The sequence below is a fragment of the Sinocyclocheilus grahami genome, unplaced genomic scaffold (genome assembly GCF_001515645.1).
Source record: "Sinocyclocheilus grahami isolate Dianchi unplaced genomic scaffold, SAMN03320097.WGS_v1.1 scaffold222.1, whole genome shotgun sequence".
Taxonomy (NCBI): domain Eukaryota; kingdom Metazoa; phylum Chordata; class Actinopteri; order Cypriniformes; family Cyprinidae; genus Sinocyclocheilus; species Sinocyclocheilus grahami.
The window spans coordinates 3,043,905-3,067,191 of NW_015505401.1; the positions used below are offsets into that span (position 1 = coordinate 3,043,905).

Below are 23,287 nucleotides of genomic sequence, written 5' to 3' on the forward strand. Positions count from 1 at the left end.
AGGCAGTGAAGGATATCAATGCTGCAATCATGAAGGCACCTCAAAAGTTACAGAAACATCGGATTCCTGTCTTGATGCGGATGCAGCTAATATTTAGTTCAACACCAATGGGATTTTCCAATGAACTTTCTGCAGTTTGAATCATTATTAAAACAACATGGTGACAGACAATGCATATGAATGGATCTCTAAACTATGGAAGCCTGTTTCTGCCACTGAATAAAAAAATAAAAAAGGAAATTGCGACTTTTTATTCAGACTTTTTCAAAGAATTATATTACTTTTGTACAGTTACAATCATTATCTCAATAATGTCGACTAATCATTTTAGCTGTACTTGAATGTTGTTATGAGACACTCAGTGGTTATCCTGATTTGGTTTCATTTAGAAATGTTTTCTTTGTGGAGCAAAACTTTTTTTTTTGAAAAAAAATCTCTGTCCACATGAAAACGCAAAAGCATGCTATGAAGCACTGTCATAAAACAGTGTTGCCAACTATTTGCAATGGAAAGTAGCTAAACCCTGCTTGAAAAGTAGCTAAATGACAAAATAATTTTTCTAATTTAATACAAAGGAGAAGCTGGTAAGTGATTGGTCCATGGCAACACAGCGTGCACATGCGCAGTTCATTCACTGTGTGGTCAATGGAATCAAAGAACGTTGAGTTATGCATATAACTACTGTTCCCAGAAGGAGGTAAACGAGGTACAACACATGACTATGGGATATCACGCTCTTGCGCCATCTGCTGAAGACACCTATATTCACGCCTGAAAGCCAAATGACGCATGACGACGTGGGCGGGGCTACCTGCCCACAGCATATAAATGCAGTCGCATGCATTATTCCCTTTGTTCAGTTCAGCTCTTCACCGTGCCTCCGACTGCGCGGGGCCCAGAGGTAAGCACAGACATAGCTACCGTTGCCACAGTGACATCTAGTCGGTAAAACCGAACAAACGTGTGCTGAGAAATTCTCCCTCTCAGCGGGTAAGCCCACAGAGACCAAAGCCCTGGCCGAGGATACAGAATCTGCCCCCCTGCCTGTGACAGCAGGTCCTTCCACAGGGGAAGACACCACGGCATCCCTGACAGCAACCCCATGATGCTCGTGAACCACGTCTTTGCTGGCCAGCAAGGTGCCACCAGAATCGGCTACAGACCCTCCTGATACACCCGATCTAGAGTGGGCTGTATCAGATCCTCGGGCGGAGGTCCTGGCAGGGTCCTGGGCCATACATGCGACAGAGCATCCACACCCAGGGGAGCGCTCCTGTCTGTGATCGAGAAAAACAGCGGGCAGTGTGTGTTTTCCGCAGACGCAAAAAGATCCACTTCGGCCTTGCCGAACCGATCCCAGATCTGTGTTACTATTCGTGGGTGCAAGCGCCACTCCCTGACCTGCGGACTGCCCCTGGACAGCATGTCCGCCCCAACATTCAGATGGCCCGGGACGTGCACTGCCCTGAGTGATGCTAAACATTCGCTGCTCCACATCAAGAGCTTCAGTGTCAGCTGCAACAGGGGAACAGCCGTAAGCGCTGGGCAAAGTGTTCCAGCACCAGACAAACAGCCTGCAACTTCAAAAAATGTATGTGACGCCATCTTAGCGCCGCTGACCACTTCCCTCTTACAGAGCTCCCCTGGCACAGAGGTCCCCATCCATGCAGAGACGCATCTGTTGACACCACTATACGTGACGTAACCCTGCCCAGGGGAATTCCCTCTGACAACAAAGCGGGGTTTCGCCACGGATTCAGAGCCCGAACACACGACGGCGTAATCGTCACCTGTCTGTTTAAATGCCGTACAGCATTCAACCTCGTGCTCTGCACCCATCTCTGGAATGCATGCATGAAGAGGAGACCCAGCCAGACGACTGCTATCATTGAGGCCATGAGACCCAGCAGTCTCAACACCAAATTTCGTAAAAATGCGCGCCGCTAGGGATAGCCCGAATGGCAGGACTTGAAACACGTATGCAGTCTCCTCAAAGGAGAATCTCAGAAACTTTCTGTGCCCCGGGTGGATTGTGATATGGAAGTATGCATCGGTCAAGTCCACTGATGTAAACCAATCCCGGGGACGCAGGGAGCACAGAAGATGATGCACCGTGAGCATCTTGAACTTGAAACATCTGTGGTGCTTGTTCAACCTCTGCAGACCAGGATAGGCCGTAAGCCCCCGCTTTTCTTTGGGAGGAGGAAGTAGCGGCTGTAAAACCCATCTTCCATTCTCTCCCATGGCACCACTTGAATTGCCCCTTTGCCGAGGAGAACACAGATTTCTTCTCTCAGCACTTGGGAATCCCTTTCCGAAACCGAGTTTGTAATTACTCCACCGAAACAGGGGGGGCATCTTTTCCCTCTGCCGGCACATGGCCCGATTGCAAGGTTAGGGTTTCTAAAACATTTTGCCTCTCTAGACCAATCAACACATGCGTCATTGTATGCTGAACACAAAGTTTTTTTATTGAAAAAGAACTCAAAAGTAAAACCTGCTCTCTTGCAGGGTTTTTTCTTTTGTAAAGAGAGGAGAACACAGCCGTCTCTGGGCCAACATTCCTCCCCCTCCTGCAGGCTAGGGACCAGACTGCCCTTTCTTCCCCGCAGTGAAATGTCCAACTTTCATTGGGGGCGGACCCTTCCTTCCTGGCCCCACCTGCCGCTTAGACTGTGTGCGCACCCGCCCAGTTTCCCAGGCATCAGGCCTTGGTGCTGTCCCTGAAGCCGGCCTTTTGGACTGTCACACTAGTTTTTGAAGTGGATTGCACAACATTGCGTTCTTTTATTCCACTTTGACCTCTCTATCATTGTTATTCTGTCTGTTTCTGTGTATCTGTGCTGTTGTCCAGTTGGAATTTTCACTCCAAAATGGCGGCCGTGCTACCAAAGCGCCACCTAGTGGCTGTTCCCCAAAAAGCATCAGAGTTTTGCCTCTTGGTCTTCTATACTCTTTGATGGAATGCTCACTGAACAGAGCAGACGCTCAGAGGGGTGTGACTGCAGCGGGGAAACAAGACCTCGTGCGGTACTGGTGACATTTAGAGAGTCGCTAAAGTTTGTCCAAAAAGTCGCTAGTCGCTTTTTGGAAAAAAAAGTTGCTAAAGGGATCTGAAAAGTCGCTAAATCTAGTGACAAAGTCGCCAATGCCAAGCCAACAGGTGGCGATATAGGCTGCATCCGAAAACTCTAAAATGCTGCCTTCGGAGGTAGCATTCCAAGGCAGGAAGGCATCAAGGCACATCCGAATCCAAATTCTGCTTTACTTCCTGTCTCCGGCGGTACCTTCTTCTGATCAAATTTTGAAGGCAGCATAGATGTATCCTTCGCTGCCTTTGATATCCCACAATCCTGTGTGTTCCATTCTGTGACGGTTGAGCTAAAAAATAAAGATGGCGTCTGAAAGTTGTGTTTGGTGGTCAGTTTGTGTGTAAATGTATATTTCTGACTAACTTTTGCACTTTTGATGTTATTTCTAGCCAGAAATCAGTATTATAGTAATTAAATATTTGTTTAGTTATTGCAAAAACTCGTTCTATTTTGTTGTAGATCATTAAACTTTTACGCTGTCTCAGAAGCCTGTCCAAAATCAGTTCATTGAGGTGCCTTCGTGCAAAAACGCTGCCTGCAAAGTCATTGCCTCATACGGCAGCGAGGCAGCAAGTCTGCTGCCTAAGTTTTCGGATGCAGCCGTAATCTCAACCGTAAAGCCATGTTGGCCAATCAGAAGCATGAAAAATGCTCCAGTAGGCGGAGATAACAGCGCCTCCTCCAACGTCACAAGCCAAAATCTCCGGTTTTGCTGTCTACACGATAACACTGCCACCGGAGTTTTTGAAAATCTTCACCCTGGCAGGAGTTTTCAAAAATGTTCGATTTCAGTGACCTGGTGCTGCGTTTGCGAGTGGATGAATGGCCAAATCGCATAGAAAAAGCAGGTTTTGAAAATACCCACATTCGTGTGGACAGGGCCTAAGGCCCTGTTTACACTAGTGCGTTTTCGTTTTAAAACGGCGTTTTAAAATGAAAACGATCCTCGTCTACACTGGCGTTTTCACTGCATTTAAACGATCTCTGTCCACACTACACAACCGAAAACGCGTGTCACATGATCATTCATGCAGGTACAACCATATGTATAGATTCCCTATTATTTAGATGGCGGACGCGTCTGTGTGGTTGGTGTGGTCGAATGGGGAATCTACCTAGACATATCTATGGGTACAACAATGAGCATGATGTTATTGTTTACACGGTCATCAAGGATACACAGAGAGAATGAGGGCAGCCATGCTATTGTTTTCAAAAGTCTCCGTTTTGGTCCGTTTACACTGAAATGCACCCCCGGAGTTTTCAAACTAAAACGTCTTTGAGTAGTGTAAACAACAGGTGTAACCTTAGCAAAAGTTATGCATTTTAAAACGTAAATGCACTAGTGTAAATGGGGCCTTAAAGGGTTAGTTCACCCAAAAATGAAAATTAGCCCACAAATTACTCACCCTCAAGTCATCCTAGGTGTATATGATTTTCTTCTTTCAGACGAATCCAGTCGGAGTTATATAAAAAAGCTTTGATATTTCAAGCTGTTTAATGCCACTCAGCGGGTATTGCATGCATCAGTCCAAAAGAAGTTAAATAAAAAGCGCCCATCCATAAAAAAAGTGTCTCACACGGCTCCGGGGGGGTGAACAAAGGCCTCCTGTAGCGAATCGATGCGTTTTTGTAAGAAAAATATCCATATTCAAAACGTAATAATCACTTTAATGTAGCTTGCGCCAACAGTCCTACACGGAAGCAGCTCTGGGCGGATGACGAATGAGTTCAGCGTTGCGCATGCACCAGTGAGTCTCGTGAAAACCAACGTTTGTTAACAGGAGCAAAGGAATTCGTCTGAAAGAAGAAAGTCATATACACCTAGGATGACTTTGAGGGTGAGTAAATTGTGGGCTAATTTTCAGTTTTGGGTGAATTAACCCTTTAAATGTAGTAGCCTACCGCTTATCTACTAAAGAAGGAAGAGATACTCATTTAACTCCTACAAGAACATGAATTAAGGTTAACAGAGTTTATCATGATTTTTGTGCTTTGGTCTTTTGCTGTTAGCTATAGCAAATATTATTACACATACTATTCCGCTGAGAACATGTGTTGTTATCCTGGGAAACTTTTAAGCCATAGTTTACTTTAATTTAAGTACACATACATTTACATTTAGACATTTAGCAGATGCTTTATCCAAAGCAACTTACAAATGAGGACAATGGAAGCAATCAAAATCAACAAAAGAGCAATGATAAGCAAGTGCTATAACAAGTCTCAGTTAGCTTAATGCAGTACACATAGCAAGTTTTTTTTAATCATATAATATATAAAAAGAAAACAGATATAATAGAAAAAGAATAGAGCAAGCTAGTGTTAGAGATTTTTTTTGCTTTTGTTAATCAGAAGTCAGAAAGTCAGAATTATAATTGTATAATAAATACAATTATTTATTTATTATTTATAATTATTAATAAAAGTTTTTTTTTTAAATAAAGAATAGAATTAGAATAGAGAGTGCTAGAGTTAGAGGGTCAAATAAAGATGGAAGAGACGTGTTTTTAGCTGATTGTTAAAGATGGCTAAGGACTCAGCTGCTCAGACTAAGTTGGGCAGGTCATTCCTCCAGGAGGGAACATTTAATTTAAAAGTCTGTGAAAGTGATTTTGTGCCTCTTTGAGATGGCACAATAAAGCAACGTTCACTTGCAGAATGCAAGCCTCTAGAGGGCACATAATTCTGAAGTAACAAATTTAGGTAAAGGGGTGCAGAGCCAGTGGTGGTTTTGTGGGCAAACATTAATGCCTTGAATTTTATGCGAGTTGCTATTGGCAGCCAGTGCAAACTGATAAACGTGTGACGTGCATTCTTTTCAGCTCGTTAAAAATGTATCTTGCTGCCGCGTTCTGGATTAATTGAAGAAGTAAGAACTAATTAACGATGGGCCGAGGCAGTGATGGTTACACCTCGGTGTGCATAATTTTCCAATAATTCAACCACCCGAAGTTAATTATTCCGCTTATACTTTGGTTACCACACCTAATTCAGATGTTGTTTTTAAAGACATTTGGCAGGTTCTGTAGATAGTACACCATTGATTGTAGCATCTTATCTCAAGTTGATAATTCCAAAGACTATAGAATACCCAAGACATGTCACTCGTATAGTTTTGAATGGGGAAAAATGCAACGGTCAATATGGCCGCTCTATCGACGGAAACCCCGCCTTCTAGCAAAAGAGCCAGTCGCTAATCGGTAAAGTCAGCACGCCACTGCAGATGCCTTTAGAAGTCCCGGTTGCTATAGAAACAGTCAACGCACTGAGACGTGCGCTTAGGACTGCGCATGCGCACTGGCTGATCTAGCCTGAGAAATAAGCTTTTTTTAACGCTATTTGAGCAAAATAAACAACATTTATGATACAGTTGTTGTCAGATTTCATTGGTGATTTCAAATATGAAATTTAATCGTAAGCTTAGTGAACAGTTTTGGAGAATCTGATGTTTCCCCATTCAAAGAGATAGGCGCTCCACTTGCATGCCTGAGAGGTGTTTCAAAGATGGCCGCCGAGTGACATGACTTGCCTTAAAGGGACTTTGATAGTTCCAACACCTCATTTTAGAGCTAGTAACAGAGGCTTGAGACAATTATATGAGAGAGAGAGAGAGAGAGAGAGAGACTGGTTAAGCATGTGTGAATTACTTGAATCTGTGTGTCCCTCAGCAGCATCTTTAGTGAAACCGCAAGTTTAACTGCTTCAAGAACAGCGACATTCCGCAGAGAGATTGAGAGTACGAGTATGTAGGCCTAATTTTGGGGACAAAACATGCAAATACTTTGTCATTTTTATCCTGTTGTTAAATATATTTGCTTGGTCAGTGTCATTGTGGATTTTGGATCTTTTGTTGTAGGACTTTTGAAAGAAATAACAGAAATGGTTTGGCAAAGTGATATTGAACATTAATGCAGTCAAGACCTGCCTGGAACTTTTTTATCTGTGCATTTCTCTCAAAATAACTGCACATCCTAAAACGTTCGTCAACGAATCAGATTCAAGCATTCAACAGCCCCGTAATATAACTGAGATTAATGCAAATGACAGATAGCAAATGTTGATATGTGTAGGCTAAATATCAAAGCATCATTCCTCTTTGTCAATAAGTAGCCCACATAGTTTGTGTTCAGGGAGAAAAAAACAATCAGGCATTCTTGAAATGACGGCATCAGATGTCCTTTCCTTCTGTTTTCCTTGTATTAAGGGGAAAGCTCCCTAAAATGTTAGAATGAGGAAGAAAACTTGATAAAAAAAAATAGAGAAACTGCTGGGGAGTCATGCTTTTCTAGCATTCAGTACATATTTAAATAATTGTTTAAAAGCTAAATAATAACTAGCATTATATGAGTTTTGGTACAGTACTTCATTTCTTCCACAATCCTGATGCTTGTCTAGGCACAAGTGATCCTCATCAACTGTTAACATCACCTGGTTTTGACTAGAACCTTTTGTGTATCCTTGAATTCATAACTTCATTGCAGACAAATTAAGGTCAGAATAAATTATGAATTTGCTGTAGAACCATTGTATTCAGTCCTGAGTCACTGGTGAATTGCACTGTGAATGGAATCAATTGTGTAATTATGATCATTTTTCTAATATTTGTAAATCTAATCCTCAACTATTTTCTTTAGGCTTTTACAATTTATTTGTGAATTTAAATTGTAAATGAATTTTAACACTTTAGTTCAATAATAATACTGTGCATTTCCCTATATAGTTTGAGTTTTTTTTTTTTTACTTCTCTTTTCACTGACTCATTTTGCTGACATACTGATTCATACTTTGCTAAGATATGTCAGAGTGGATGAAAACAGTGGATTTAGTTTCCAGGCTCTCAGTGCAGCATATAGCCTGTGCCACATGACTTTGTTTATGATGATACTGTGTGTCCAAGGGAAACAAAGCAGTGTCTGATTCACCAACATAAGAAATACCAGCACTGTCGGGCAATCCAAGGCCGTTAGCACCAGCAATGTTGCATTAGTTAATGAAAGACTGAATCTGTGCCAGCTCTGTAGTTTCTGAAATTTTAGTGTTTCTATTGCTCATTTCCACATCTGAGATATCCCCGCCAGCTGTACCTGGAGCCACAATCGGTGAGCCATCACACCGAAACCAAATTCAGAGGTTTTTTTTCCAATACCATCCATAGTAAAAAAAAAATAATATATTTAAAATACATTTATTTCATACTAAGTATAGTTCAAATCTATTAACATATGTACTGACATATTGCTCGAAACTTGCTGATATAAAAATTATAATTAAACTTTATTTGGAGTACTTTTTGTGCACAATGCACATTTCTTAATATTAAGCCTAAAATATGTTTTAATGTCACTATTGATGAGGATTGTGTGATCTTTGAATACTATCGGCCTTTAAATGCAAGATATTTAAAGTGTACCTGAAGTAGTTCCGCTTTAGCACAATCAAATATACTGCAGTATATCTTTAGTTGGAGCTCAGGACAAGCACAGAATGAGTTGTTCCAATTTAGCAGACTTGAAGTATACCAGTTTAGTATACCAAAAGTACAGTTGCAGGGTATTTTTCTTAAGTACATAAATATGTAAATGTATTTTTAGTATGCTTTTAGTAGCCTAACATACATATTTAAAAAGAATTACTCAAGAAAAATTTATAATTAACAAATAATTACTGCAGTGAGAGTTACAGAGTATTCAGTGAAGGAAAAAAAATCAAGAATATGGATATGATACAAACAATTCAATGACCATTGACTGACTCAATATAGTATTAATTTGACAATCTTTAACCCTGTCAAAACGGATGTATCTCTTTTTATAATGGAACAGTACATTAATTCTTTAGGGGAAAAAATCTACAAGAAAAAAAATACACAGTTGCATACATGGTTTTTGTTGAGAATAATATTTGACATACACCAGACTTTTATGGCTCATAGCTTGATGAGAATATGAAGCTCACACTCGAGGAGGGAAAAAAAACACCTCAATGCAGTTGCTGATGTTTATAGGACCAAAAAGGTGATATTCTTATAGATTGTATTGTAAATCAATGAGATCTTCATACTAAACTACTACTTAAAATGAGTTGTCAGTTGTCAATCGATAGCTCTCAAAAATATGTCGGTAACACTTTACTTGAAGGGGTGTGCATAAGACTGATATGACACCTTCATAATCATGACATGACACATTAAGTGTCATTCGCTCAGTTATGTCATTTTTAATGCAAATATGACATTATTTGACCTAACCCTACCCCTACCCTTACCCCTAACCATAGCCCATAACAAAGACATCTCAAACAATGTCATCTTTGCATTAGAAATTACATAACCGAGTGAATGACACTTAATGACAGTTGTCATAAACATGCATTAAAAACCTTCATATTCATGACATGTGTCATGTCATGATTATGTAGGTGTCATGTCATGATTATGAAGGTGTCATGTCAGTCTTATGCACACCCCTTCAAGTAAAGTGTAACCAATATATCTTATAAGACAAAAGTAGGATACCATTTAAATGCTTAGTTCTATGATCAAAGCTCTGTAGTCTTTATTGTGGGGGAAAACATATAATGCATGTTCCACAAAAGCCTGTGTATGCCAGCATATTTGATACACACTTTAACATGATTTTTGTAAAGATAATAATAAAAACATAAATAATCAAGTAAACCTTGCTTCAGTCCAGTAGGTGTTCATTTGATTATTTTTTAACAAAAGTTTTACATTTACTTTAAAAGATCATTAAAGATTTCACAGTAAAAAGCATATGTCCTATGACCTTAAGATGTCTTTTACTTGCTAGAAAAGTATCAACTGAGACAACAGAAGGCATGTAGTAAATTGTGCACAAGGTTTAAAAGTTTTAATCATGTAGAGGCTTTGGAAATTTGCATATCAAATATGACACTGGGTTTAGGGTTAGATTTGGTTTTTTAAAGGTTTGGATGACCTTGTCTTGATAAAGGATTTTTAGCTCTAATCATTCTGTTTATAATGTTGGCAAATCTCTTCAAAGAGTATTTTGAAATAGAATATCAAGATTGAAACAAAAATAATAGATAACAAATGGTAATATTTGCAAAAAGCATCATTGCTCTGTCATTGTTTTACCCTGAATGTGCAAGTAAACGAGTTCATATGAATAAGCAATGCTAAGTGTAAATGGCATGTGTTTGTTTGAGTAGACTAATACCGTAATAGTACGCTGTAAAAAAAAATCCCGTAAAAAAACGGTAAAATTCCGGCAGCTGGGGTGCCAGAAAATTACCGTAATACCTCTGGGTCGCCCGTCTCTGGGCCTCTTGCTCGCTCGCTTGCCACCAGGTTTGGTGGGGGCCTGGACAGGCGGGGCGGCTGCCTTGCGACCGGCTCCACGGCACAGCTTTGCTGGAGGCCGCAGGAGTGCTGCTCTTGTTTTAGCGGTGGCAGGGGGGCCGCCCTCGGCGACGGCAGCAGCTGCACGCCGGCAGGATGTACCTGATGGCTTCAGTCTGCTTTGGTCAGCGGAGAACCAGAGCGCGTTGAATTCGTTCTGTCTTTTCTCTCAGTAGAGTAGTCAGGAGCAGAACGATGTGATCGCTCGGCTCCGAAGAGAAAAGCTGAATATGGCTGCACCTGCTGCCTACTTATACTCACGCTGTGATCAGTAATCACATGCCAATGTGCATTGGCTCGTTTAGTTTACACTCGAAGTAGATTGGTCCCTCTAAGCGAGATCCCAATTCGTCGGTCCTCCGCCGTGACATCGAGAGTGACCGACTGAAAGGGAACTTTGATCACAACTGCAACAATATTCCAATAATTTGTTCATAACTGCAATAGTATACAAATATTTGTAAAAATGATCATAACTGCAACAATATTTCAATTTAAAAATTAGTCCAAAAGTTAAAATTCGATCACAACTGCAACAACATACCAATTCAGTTTGTTCATAACTGCAACAGCATAAAAATATAAACAATTATCATAACTGCAACAATACACAACAAAAGGAATTGTTCAAAACGGCAACAATTTTATAGCAGTTTTATAAACAAATAACAATTAATAATTAAATTGTCCTTAAAACTGAACCACCTGTGAACAGATTAACTCATCCTGACAACAGATGAGGCATGAAAAAAAACAAATAATTAAACCATGAAAGCAAATTATCAGCGAGTATTTTAAGTCTGTGACACTGCCAATAATTTCTGCTAGGCAATGTAGGAAGATCTGACACTCAAAGTATTTACTCCATCCATTCAGGGTCCACAATCTTGTTAATCAGTGAAAGAACCTTTGGACTGACTGCCGATTGCTTTCTCGATGTGGTCTTCTCCACTTTCGATCCCTTCTCGGGGTTTATCTTAAAAAGGCATCTGTTGAATGGAAAAAAATCCTTAGTAATAAAACATGGACTGTAACATATGCTGTGAATATATTAAAAACAAAGGCAGAATAATAAGACTTTGCACAGGGCATGCTTGTGGTGGACGTTTGCTATAAAGACATGTATGTGAGAGGATGTTGTGAGTGAGACAGACTGAAAAGATTGTTTGTGACAGTGTAAGAGAGTGTGTGATTAAATATCCACATGAATATATAAATATAGTTTAAACACAACTCCAAGTGCAATCAACACACATACAGTGGGGCAAAAAAGTATTTAGTCAGCCACCAATTGTGCAAGTTCTCCCACTTAAAAAGATCAATGTCCATACATGCTAGTATATTGGATGTTGCCATTAAACATGAACATTTGAATAATGTGAACATGAATATCAGATGATGTCAAACAGCGTAGACATATCTATATATACATATCCACATTGAGTCCACTGTAAGGCTTAGAAGTGCAGTGTTAGGCAAAATCTTTGGCAGAAGAACAAATGGTAATTTTGAATTTCTACTTGACATTGGTTTAAAGCAAAATATTACACAATGTTTAGACTTGTTAGACAGGGATTCCAGGAACCATCACATCATCACATCACCCTGAATGCATTCAAGACATGACAACCCAACCCTGCTGGTGTCTTATGCGAAACGGGTTGTCTCTAAATGTGTTTTTTTTTCACCGACTGACGCTGATACAATAACTAGTGTGGGGTGACTGATGACCAAAAGGAAGATTAGGGCTATTTGTCACATTCACAAGGGCATCCAGTAACTAGGTTATGAGTCAAAGGTCCAGTTACTAAGATGTTTTCTCTAGTTTTGAATGTCAGCTTCAACACCTTTAAAAAAATAATAATAATTAACCCTAAATTTCAACTTTCCAGTTCTAGTATTTTAAATAATAGTTGTGTTACAGCTATTACATAAAAAAAAATCAAATTAAGTAGCATATATAACGAAGGTAGATTTTAATGAAAAGATATGAAACAGTTTCATAATTTTTTCATAAAGTTTGACATTTTGCATAATTGTCAGCTTAGGGTGCCGCATAGCCTACATTGTAGATGATAGAACTGTAAACTTGTTTCACTTACTAATGTCTACTGTTTTATTAAATTGTTCTCGTGTTTCAGAATTGTTCCACTGCAAAATTTAGTTGAAAATACTAATAGTTTAGTGGAAACAAAATGTCTCACTAATGGGGCATGTTGTCACGGGTCATAAATGTGTGTTTAATAAACTACTTTTTTCTGGTGGAAATAATAGAGTTTTGTTGTTGTTTTTAGAAAAGACTCTTGCCTATGAATTCCTTTCCCTGATATTTACTGGAATGAAAGTGACAACTAACGCAGTACCTTACTAAATTTAATTAATGAAATAAGAAATAATTAAATGTAGGCTAATTAAAGGCAACTGCACATGCATGAACAAAAATATAGTGCGGGTAAAATCAGATATTGTTAGTTATCCATTGACAAGCGTTTTGGAAAACTTTCCTATAGGAATATGCTAGCTCAATTCACGACCAAGCAGGTCACAAAAATCACAAGCGTCTTTCGCGATTGACAAATCTTTCTAGATAAGCAACTGGTGTAGATCAAAATTGGGAAAGGAAGTATTTTTTGACCGTAAACACTGCCCTCCTTTCCGTCCTCACCCATGACATTATTTTCGGGGGTTAGGTTGCTACTGGTAGGCAAAAAGAAAAAAAGAAAAAGAAGCGAACTTCTGTGAAGGAGTTAAAGTGTGTCAGCAAGTTTGCGGAAGCTGAAGATGGCCCTCCTCCTCCACCACCACCAAATGATCTCCTTCTGAACTTAACGCGTCCTGGAGGGGTTGCCTTTAAAAGCTGAAGAGCGGAACGGTGACACACGGTCAGCGGCTCCGCGTCTGATACACTTTAACGTCCACTGAGAAGTGTTTATCTGAGGACACATCACCGACCATGAGCTCCTCACGCGGCGTGGGACTTTATTTGACGCTTTTACTCGCTCTTCTGTGCGATGCATCGGAAGGTAAATGCAACTTTTCAGGTCTGCGTCACGTTAATGTTTTCATGTCGTTTGCACAGAACATAGCTCAGACATAGAGTAGGCTACTTTTGCTTTTACGACAGCGTAGAAATGATTTGTTGTTTATTTATGTCATGTTTCGAAAGGCAGTGTTTGTGAATGGATTAATTTTCCATGGATACCAGAGTTACATAAAACATGCCTGCAGATGTTCTGGATGTTATCCAAGTTTTTTTTCTTCCCTCTAATGATTAATGCCAATGTGTCCTACTTTTCCAGACTCTCCTGTCCAAAGGGACATTACTGACACGCTGGCTGATGAAGGTCTGCTTGAATCATATTTTCAACTTTATACCTTAATAATAATTCATCCCTGCTGAAAGAACTATAGAAACCATCACAGGAATTGTATTGGTTTTAATGGGAACTGTAATGTCTCTGTGGGTCTCTACTGGTAATTTGTTGCCTTTTATTGGAGGCTTGTTAAAACCACTAAATCCTAATGGAATATGTTTCAAAACACAACACGGGAAACAATTTTTTAATTGTTAATAGTTGATTGTTTGTAATGGTATTTGTAGTGGAAACTAGTAGAATTTCTGTGATGGTTTCTATTGTTTGTTTGTTTTTCAGTAGGGATCCACTAATATTTAGTTCAGCATGATTGTGAGTTTCACAGTTAAAGACAATATAGTAAGTGGGCAGTTACTATACGTAATTAATTAAAGGCAGTTATTATACAGCAACGTACCATTCAGATAAAAAAATGGACAATTACATTGTTGTTCAAAAAAAGCATAACTTTTGCATGTCACCAACGCAACACGCTGGTGTGGCTCATTGATGTTGTTCTTCGTGTTGTCGCAGGCATGTGATCTGAAATTTCGCGTAAAAATTCCCCACACAGATTTCGCTAAATGTTTAATTTGGTCAAATGAGTGGATGATGACTTCTAGAAGTGTTAGCTGTGCTTCATACATCACTATACTACTGTCAGTAGTAGACAGTGGACCTTTTTTGCCAACTAGTTTTGCACGTAATGTTATCACTGATGACTAATGCAAAGCCGTGCTTGTCAGGAGCCTGACCTGATTGTTGTTTTCTTTCGTTCGCAGATGGCCTTCAGCGAGAGTTGCCATTTACCCCTGAGGGTAAGGCCATGATCAGTGACTGCTGATTGATCAGTTGGTTTATATTTGTAATGGATATGTGTTTTGATTTCGTTAAAATGAATGTTGACTTAAGAGGCAAAACTTATTTTAATCTGTAAAGCAAGAGTTTATACTTTCTTTGTCTTATTTCAGAGCTGGACTTTTTGATGATGCAGAGACCAATCATCCCTGACCTTTCCAAAGTGTTGGGTGAGTGATCGCTTGCTGTTTCTCAATGAAAAGTCAATGAATTTGTTGGATGGTGTTTTACATCCTTTCCTTGGTTTCTTTGTGTGCATTTAGCTGCAGGCTCTTCAGACATGACCCGGAGAAAAGTCACAGAGGTTCACCCTGAGAATGGCCCAATAGGTACAGTTGCATGCTATAATGTGTTTTGGTTTGGGAGCTGAGATTCAGTTTGCCAGTGTGTCTCGACTTCTGAGCAAGAACTTAAAGTTGTCTTTAGATGAACATTTTATACGTTTATATAAAAAGCTCTTCTATAGTGTTTAAGAAGCCCTGGACTCAATTAATATAGCACTGGTTGAATTAATTGCAGCATTTTACAGATTTTTAACCGGTCAAACTTTCTGGTATAATTGGTGTTTACATTTTAAAAATCTCTCATCTGCCTCATCATGTCGCCCAGTGTTTGACCCTCGCTCCATGGGACCCAGGATGATGGTTCCAGAGGTTGATTTCCCCCCAGCCTTTCCAGGCAACCTGCAAGATATCTGTCAGTTCAGTAAAGCTCCGCTCCGGTACCCTAAGAACATGTTTCCTCAGAATGGCTTTGGCCGTGAGCATCGTCAGGCTGATGCTATCAATCAACTCCAGTCCTGGTACAGTGTCTGCTGTGGCATTGATGGAACACCAGAAGAGCAAATCTGTTGTGCTGAACAAGCGGTGAAAGTCTTGACATTATTACACCTTCTAATAATACGTGTAGCTTTCACAAGACTATATTTACAGGACCTTCTGTCCAAGCTCATATATGTACTTCTGTTGTGATATAAATTGAGAACTACTACTTTAAAGTTTTAGTGTATGAATTGCATGCCACCAGACTAAATGAAAGCAGCAACAAATGAATTGGAGTGATGACATATTTTTGTAGTCCAACCTGGAAATTAACATCACCCTTGTTCTCTCAACAAAAACCCAATTGGATTTTTTTTTTCATTGGCTTTTGGATTATTGCGGTAAATAAGTTCTGTTTTGTTCCTCATGATGATCTTCACAAATGAACACACCTTTTATTAATTTTCACCAGATGTAGAAAGCTAAATGTAGGCTGTCGCATGACTTTAGGCTTCTCTCTTTCAGTATTTATTTAAAAAATATAGAGTTAGAATAGTTTGCAAGAGTGCGATTTATAAACATAATGAGGTTATAAAAGCAGACTAGTGAGTAGATGGGTTTAACATTTTGTATAATGATTTTTAATGTCCACAACAGCCTCTGTAGTCCCATTTGGCCATTTGTTAGCAACCACCTATTTTAATATAAGTAAACTTTCAAAAAGGGGGTATTACTGATGCATTTTAGGTTATAGAATAAAGCATGAAAATTTGTTCAGCTTGCCATAACCTAAAACTTGTGTTTTTTAACCCATTGACTTCAGGATGATGGAACCAGAAGCTCTAAAATGCTAACTTGTTTCTAGTGCTAACATGTCATCCCTGAAGCACTCTATTGCCTGTTTCCAAACAGGTTTCCCAAACAGACCTGTTATTTGTCAATCCAGCACCAAACCTCTACCTTTATTTGATGCTGCGTAGCCTTTCTCAAACAGTTTTAGCGCTACAGAGTCACAGTGTTTGTTTACACTCACATCTGGTTTAAATAATCCAGTTCTTAACTGCTTTCAGATTCCTTACATTACTAAAGCAGAGACCACAGATCTAGGAGGACTAACATTTCACCAGAAAGTACATTTTCTTTTTAAATCATATTTTAAAGACCGTTAAATACTTATTTTCCCCTGCTTTGCCTTTGTAATTTACTGCATTTACATTGACTTTATTAATTTTTTTGATGTTGCTCAGTTCTATTGTTTACTTTGTCTTTATATGCACATTGTTGTGCACCAGGGAAAGATCTGCACTCTCATGTACAATCAAGGTCTTTAGACAAAATCTCTTTGTTTTCATTTCAATATTTAGTCTTTTTGGTGCCAAAGCATCCAAAACATTGGCAGTCTGAAATGGACCGTTGTCAAAGTAAACAGCTTTGACCGTTTGTGTGTGTATAATTCTCTCATGACTGCTGCGGTCTCTCTTTTTCATTGTAGATGCACCTCATTGCTTTTCCTTTTGTATATTTATTTCTGATTTGTCTTTCCAATCATTCAGTGGACGAAGAGTCTGTCTGCCTACTGTACTCTGGAATTCTCTATTAAGACCAGTCACTACTTCTGCTGCAAGAAGAGCGGGAAGGCCAGATGGAGCTGTTTTGATAAAGAGGCTTCAGATTCTTCATATCACGTCTCCTCCGAGGTCTCAAATGGCAACACTCCACAAAAGATTCCAGGCTTCAAATATAACTCCAGCGATTGCAACGGGTAGGTTTCTACTGGAGTAAATATTATGTTTAAAAAATTTTTTTGATTTCAATAGGTCTGTCAAAAACAGTACCCGTCATAACTGGGCCATTGTACCAACTGATTTTTTGACACCTTATTCCCTAAATAAATGAGCAAAACTATAATATTTGTACAAAGAGAAGTAAGTAGGTTCTTTTTCAATGTAGACAAAAATTTAGCTGGAGAGGAAAAAAGTATGCGTCATCTTCTCAACCCATAAAAAGAAGAAATGTGTCATCCTCAACACTGGTTCATATTCTAGTTGTAGGTGGTGATGTAACAAATACTCGTTCATCCCACCATGAAAATAAGCACATTTAGGGTTGCAAATGGGACCGAGGAAAAGAAAAATGAATAGACAATGTATTTTTTTTTTGATTTCAATAGGTCTGTCAAAAACAGTACCCGTCATAACTGGGCCATTGTACCAACTGATTTTTTGACACCTTATTCCCTAAATAAATGAGCAAAACTATAATATTTGTACAAAGAGAAGTAAGTAGGTTCTTTTTCAATGTAGACAAAAATTTAGCTGGAGAGAAAAAAGTATGCGTCATCTTCTCAACCCATAAAAAGAAGAAATGTGTCATCCTCAACACTGGTTCATATTCTAGTTGTAGGTGGTGATGTAACAAATACTCGTTCATCCCACCATGAAAATAAGCACATTTAGGGTTGCAAATGGGACCGAGGAAAAGAAAAATGAATAGACAATGTATAAATACTTAAACATTGCTCTCTCTCTTCTCTTTAATCATCCAGCTCATTGGTGGCTTCTCCAAATGCACTTACGAGGCAGTCGGAAGTTCCATACATCAGCTTTCCACCTGGCCGTCCCGATTCCTCCAACATAGGACATATCTGCACTCATCACAAGATCCGACCACGAAACATGCACAAGTGTCTTCCTGGCATTAGGAACGGCTGGCTGGTCCGTCAATCGAAGGCCATCAATGTCCTCGAGAAAGAATACAGCCAGTGCTGTAAGGAGAAAAAGAGCGAACAACGCTGTGCTGAAAAGAAGGTGAAGAGAAACAAATCACAAATGATTCACACTTCAATTCACAATTTCTGAACTCATGAAAACACTTTCAGATGAACTCTTTCAATAGCTGGTAAATAAAATAAGTTTGCGTAATCAACAACAAACACATCAGAACTAAGTAGTAAATACAACCATTCATTTAAGCTGAAAAGAAAAAAACTGGCATCACCTTTTCTTATTAAACTGTTGATTTTTTTCCCCCCCGCTCACAAGTAGTAATATTCATGAGTATCTCTTTTGATCTGTTTCAGTGGAAGAAGATGGTTGATAAGTTTTGTAAAGATGAGAAGAAAGCCAAAGGATGGCAGTTTGAGTGTTGTGGAAAGAAGAAGGGAGAAAAGCAGTACTCCTGTTTTGCAGCCTCTGCTCCAGATCCAGAATATAGATCCACTGATGGAGAGCTCGGCCCTTCTGCTGCTCCTCTAACCCTCGACATATTATGCCTTACACATACGGCTATCCAGAGCATGTGAGACCCTCTTCATTTAAAATTGCATGTTTAACAAATAAACTCACAAGTAAGAATGTTTTGTTTTTTTGCCAAAGCATTTATTTGATCAAAAATACAGTAAAACTACCCCCCCGCTCACAAGTAGTAATATTCATGAGTATCTCTTTTGATCTGTTTCAGTGGAAGAAGATGGTTGATAAGTTTTGTAAAGATGAGAAGAAAGCCAAAGGACGGCAGTTTGAGTGTTGTGGAAAGAAGAAGGGAGAAAAGCAGTACTCCTGTTTTGCAGCCTCTGCTCCAGATCCAGAATATAGATCCACTGATGGAGAGCTCGGCCCTTCTGCTGCTCCTCTAACCCTCGACATATTATGCCTTACACATACGGCTATCCAGAGCATGTGAGACCCTCTTCATTTAAAATTGCATGTTTAACAAATAAACTCACAAGTAAGAATGTTTTGTTTTTTTGCCAAAGCATTTATTTGATCAAAAATACAGTAAAACTACTTTAAATGTGTTCTGTTTTAATGTAATATGTATGTGCATGAGACACACACACACATACATATAAATATATACATATATATATATATATATTTGTAGTGAACACACATTCAGACAACAATATAATACTATAATAGACTGTAATAAAGAAGGGGTGGTTTTCTTACATTTCAGGCATAAACAGCCTGACATAAACAGCTTTGAGAGACCAGCTTGACTAGCTTAAACCAGCTAAGACCAGCCAACAATCATAGGGTGTTTTTTTTCAGCAGGGAGTTGTCTCTTTTACTTTTAAATGACATGCATTATAACATGTATTTTTTTAGATTTATTATTTCAAATTTAAACAATTATTTTGTTCCCAGTGTCCAAGGACTTCAAATGTCATGCATGCTCAACCTGTCCAAGATGTTATCTGTTCTGTGAACAGTTTTGTTATTTTTAGCACTGTACATAAAGGCTTGGCGAGTTTGTTTCTCAAACTAATGGGACGTTCACTAGGCAAGACTGTCGTCAGTATCTATACACATATAAAGCGCGGATATTATATCATTTGGATTATAAATTGTCATTTGGATAAATTAGATGTTCGTATAAAATATCGATACAGATTGTGTAGATCGTTGTTAGAAAGGCTTTTTGTATTATATAGGTTATAGTGTCAGTTAGTTCAGTGACAGTAAAGCGTGCCAGAGAGCCAGACCGAGCGGAACCGGACACTAGTCTGTCTCTGGTTCCGGTCAGGGATCGGGTCCAGACAGTAAACCCGAATCAAAATGGCGTCCGCCGGTCCACCCGACACGGGCTTATCCGCCCCTCCAGGTAAATGAACGTTAAACCATTATGTTTCTACAGTGATATGGAGTCGTGTGTGTTTTAATGTTGATCTGTTGCCATGGATCCACTGGTTTTCTAGCGCTGGATTGATTCCGTGTGTTTACTGGCTTCAATCAAGCCTTTTGTTCTACAACAACAAAAGACATTTCATCTATTATAGATGTTAGTTTGTAAATATAACATATATGTAATTGATTAGATATGTGTTTGTGTAATGTATTGAATTATTTGATCTATGATGTGAAGGTTTTTCCTGAAATAATCCAGATCGATGATCTGTGGCTAACATGCTATAAGCTAACTAGCCCAGCCATATCAAACAAATAACAGAGCTACTATTAAAACAAATACCCTGCATTAACAATACAATTCAGTTAAAAATAATTTTGGTTGTTTTCTATTAAATTAGTTTGTTTTGGACTTGCTGCTCATTTGAATGAGCCATTCTCTGTACATTTCTCGCTATGTTGTCGAGTTCCAACAACCGCACAACACGCTAATTTCTTATTTATTTCGATTTTTTTTTTAAATTATAGATTTGTTTTTAAATAAGAGAGGCTAGTGTTTGGTCAAATGTATCCAAACTGCTCAGAGATCTTCAGTTTTTAAGAAGTAAATTAGGTAACATTAAGTTTTTCATTATTGTAAATATATGGAATATGAACACTTTTCTCTAATAAGACAGCGACAGAACGATATTTAAAACTAGCTCAATGCTAATTAAGTTAAATACTCAGGTTTAAGTTTGAATAAGGTACAATAAAAAATTTAAAATGAGTTTTCTCGTTTAATGAAACAATAATTTGTGCTACGTAATAAGCCAAATTAAATGTGTATGAATAGGGTTTATGTAACAGTGACATTAGGCAGCGTTTTATCAGGAGTTTGACCAAGAGCTAAGGAGTTCCCTCAGTTGTGTGAGAAAATGTTTGGTTTGACTTTTTGTGCTCCATGAAAGCTTGCAGGAATTTATGTAAACTGCTTTTGGAGTTTTAAAGTTATTTAGTCACATGGTGCTGATTAAACCATGACAAACATGTAATCTTAATAATTATTACACTTGTTGTGTTTGAGAATGCTAATCTAGTTTTATTATTTTTTTATCTAATAACTGTTTGTAACAAAACTCATGACAAGGTCATGATGTATTCATCCCTTTGACACTTGAAACGGTTTCTGTTTGTGCATTAGCTAATTGGTTATTTAGATGTAAATGGTATTAACAGTGCTTGTCCTCCGAGTGGGTATATTCTCTTGACTCTCTGTCTGTCTTCATTGACCACTGAGTAAAAATAACATCCCTTGGGAAATGAAGGGGAGATTGACTTCACAAGTATGAGCTGCTGAAGTCAATCAGGTGGTCATTTATTTGGGTGGTTTCGTCTGTTAGCTCAGAATATCATGGTATTTTGTGTGGGTAACCCACATTAGGACATAGTTAGCAATCTATTGGAAGTATTTTTAGTGCTCTCAGAGACACGCACACTGTCTTGATGATGGCCCAGGCTGTTCTTTTGCTCTAAATATAAATGTGAAAATGGAACAAAAACCAGCTCGCTCGCCCAGATGAAATGGGACAGACTGGTGAACATCTAAACCTCAAATCCCATCTCACAGGCAGCACATCTTGCCACAATTCATGACCTCAAATGTGTGTGTTGTTTCCATGTGCATGAGGTACAAGATTTGTTCCCTACCACTCTTGAGAGAAAGTGAATCTCTTAAGCTTGGCCTAAATATAGACTAGCTCAAAAGATGAGCCATGTGTCCTCTAATAGTAGTCATTTCACTTGCTTCGTGGGTTAAGGATGTAATGCAAAACAAAGCCAGAAATTGTTAAAACAATGTGTTTTGATGAAGGAAATTATAAATTTATAATTATTAGGGCTGGGTTTTGACAAATTTCTCGATTCGATTCTCATTCACAAGCTTTCAATTCGATTACCGATTCGATTCAATATCGATTATTTTGGATGCATATCAGGTACAGTACATGCCAAATTTTCTCAAGGAAAAAAATCTCTCAACTAATGCTGTAAAATATAGGCTACATGAGAGTCAGTTGGTACACATTACTATAGCATTGAAGGTTAAATTTGACTGATTTGTTAAATTACACTTAATGAAGTTTTTAAAATAATGAAGTTACAATTACATAATATTTCTACTTCAATTCGTTTTTTGAAATATATACATAATGGTGGCTGGCATAAAAACTTGATGGATTTATTCAAACACAAATTAAACATTGAAGAACAGTAAATCTTTAAAAAAAAAAAAATTATAATCAATATGTTATATGGTGCATATATTTAGCAAAATGCCCCTCTCTACAGTTTATTTTTCTAGCTGACTAATGAGTTTATGGTCACAAATGTTTTACTGAGGTAAATGTGACGTTACATGACATTGTTTACAAGACATTATATTGACGTACTTGCGTGGCTGAAACACAGATTGAGTGATTACATGAGACAGGATAGGGATTGTAAAGTTCTACTCTTTCTTTTAACTTACCTTCAGATGTTTAGTCATGTTTATTTTGTGCTGAAACTGGTATTAATGTGGAGGAGATGATCAGTTCACGTGCGCCTCGCTCTGCCGCGTCTGTTGAACTGAGGCGCTACAGCGATCTGTCACTCCACATTAAACAGCGCCAAAACGGCATTTATTGTTTGAATACTGCAATACAATGGACAGAATTTGGAATCTGAGACTTTGTTTCATATTAAAAGTACCAAAGCACAATGCTTATTGTGATATATTGGATGGGAAGTGCCCTTCAATGTTCCGTCCATTAACTGAAAACAGGCTAGACTAATCGATTCTTAAATCCTAAGAATCGATATCGTTCTGTAAAAATGAGAATCGATTAATATCGAGATATCGATATTTTTTACCCAGCCCTAATAATTATATTTTCATTTTGTGATATGCCATTTTAACAGTGTGTGTTTTAATTGTTTGGTTTTGGTGTAATTCATGTGTCATTACAATGAGACAACCTAAATTTCCCTCTGAGAAACTATTCATCTGTCCTTTCGTCCGTTAGGGTTGTGACGGTGAGGAAATTTTCCCACCGGTTAATCGAAGTGTGACAACACCGATAATACTAGTATCACCGTGGGGGCGGGGCGTTTCCTCACTTTCCTTCGCTTTTAAATAGCTTGCAAAAGCGGCGTGCGCATTTTACTTTCACTTTCAAATAGTGGCAATTCG

The 23,287-nt window shown here is 38.5% G+C and overlaps 2 protein-coding genes across 2 annotated transcripts in view; both read left to right on the forward strand.

Moving 5' to 3' along the window:
* The first annotated feature begins 13,166 nt into the window (after window positions 1-13,166).
* Window positions 13,167-18,764, forward strand: ecm1b (extracellular matrix protein 1b). The gene is made up of 9 exons (XM_016287480.1): window positions 13,167-13,499; window positions 13,776-13,820; window positions 14,612-14,647; window positions 14,801-14,857; window positions 14,951-15,016; window positions 15,297-15,553; window positions 17,002-17,210; window positions 17,994-18,255; window positions 18,528-18,764. The coding sequence occupies exons 1-9, from the start codon at window positions 13,430-13,432 to the stop codon at window positions 18,747-18,749; spliced, it is 1,224 nt and encodes a 407-aa protein (XP_016142966.1). The 5' UTR covers window positions 13,167-13,429; the 3' UTR covers window positions 18,750-18,764.
* Window positions 18,765-19,835: 1,071 nt separating this feature from the next.
* Window positions 19,836-23,287, forward strand: part of pip5k1ab (phosphatidylinositol-4-phosphate 5-kinase, type I, alpha, b) — a 34,780-nt gene continuing 31,328 nt past the window's right edge. The window contains exon 1 of the mRNA XM_016287481.1: window positions 19,836-20,053. Coding sequence (XP_016142967.1) covers window positions 20,008-20,053 — 46 coding nt within the window. The 5' untranslated portion in view covers window positions 19,836-20,007. The remainder of the gene's footprint in view (window positions 20,054-23,287) is intronic.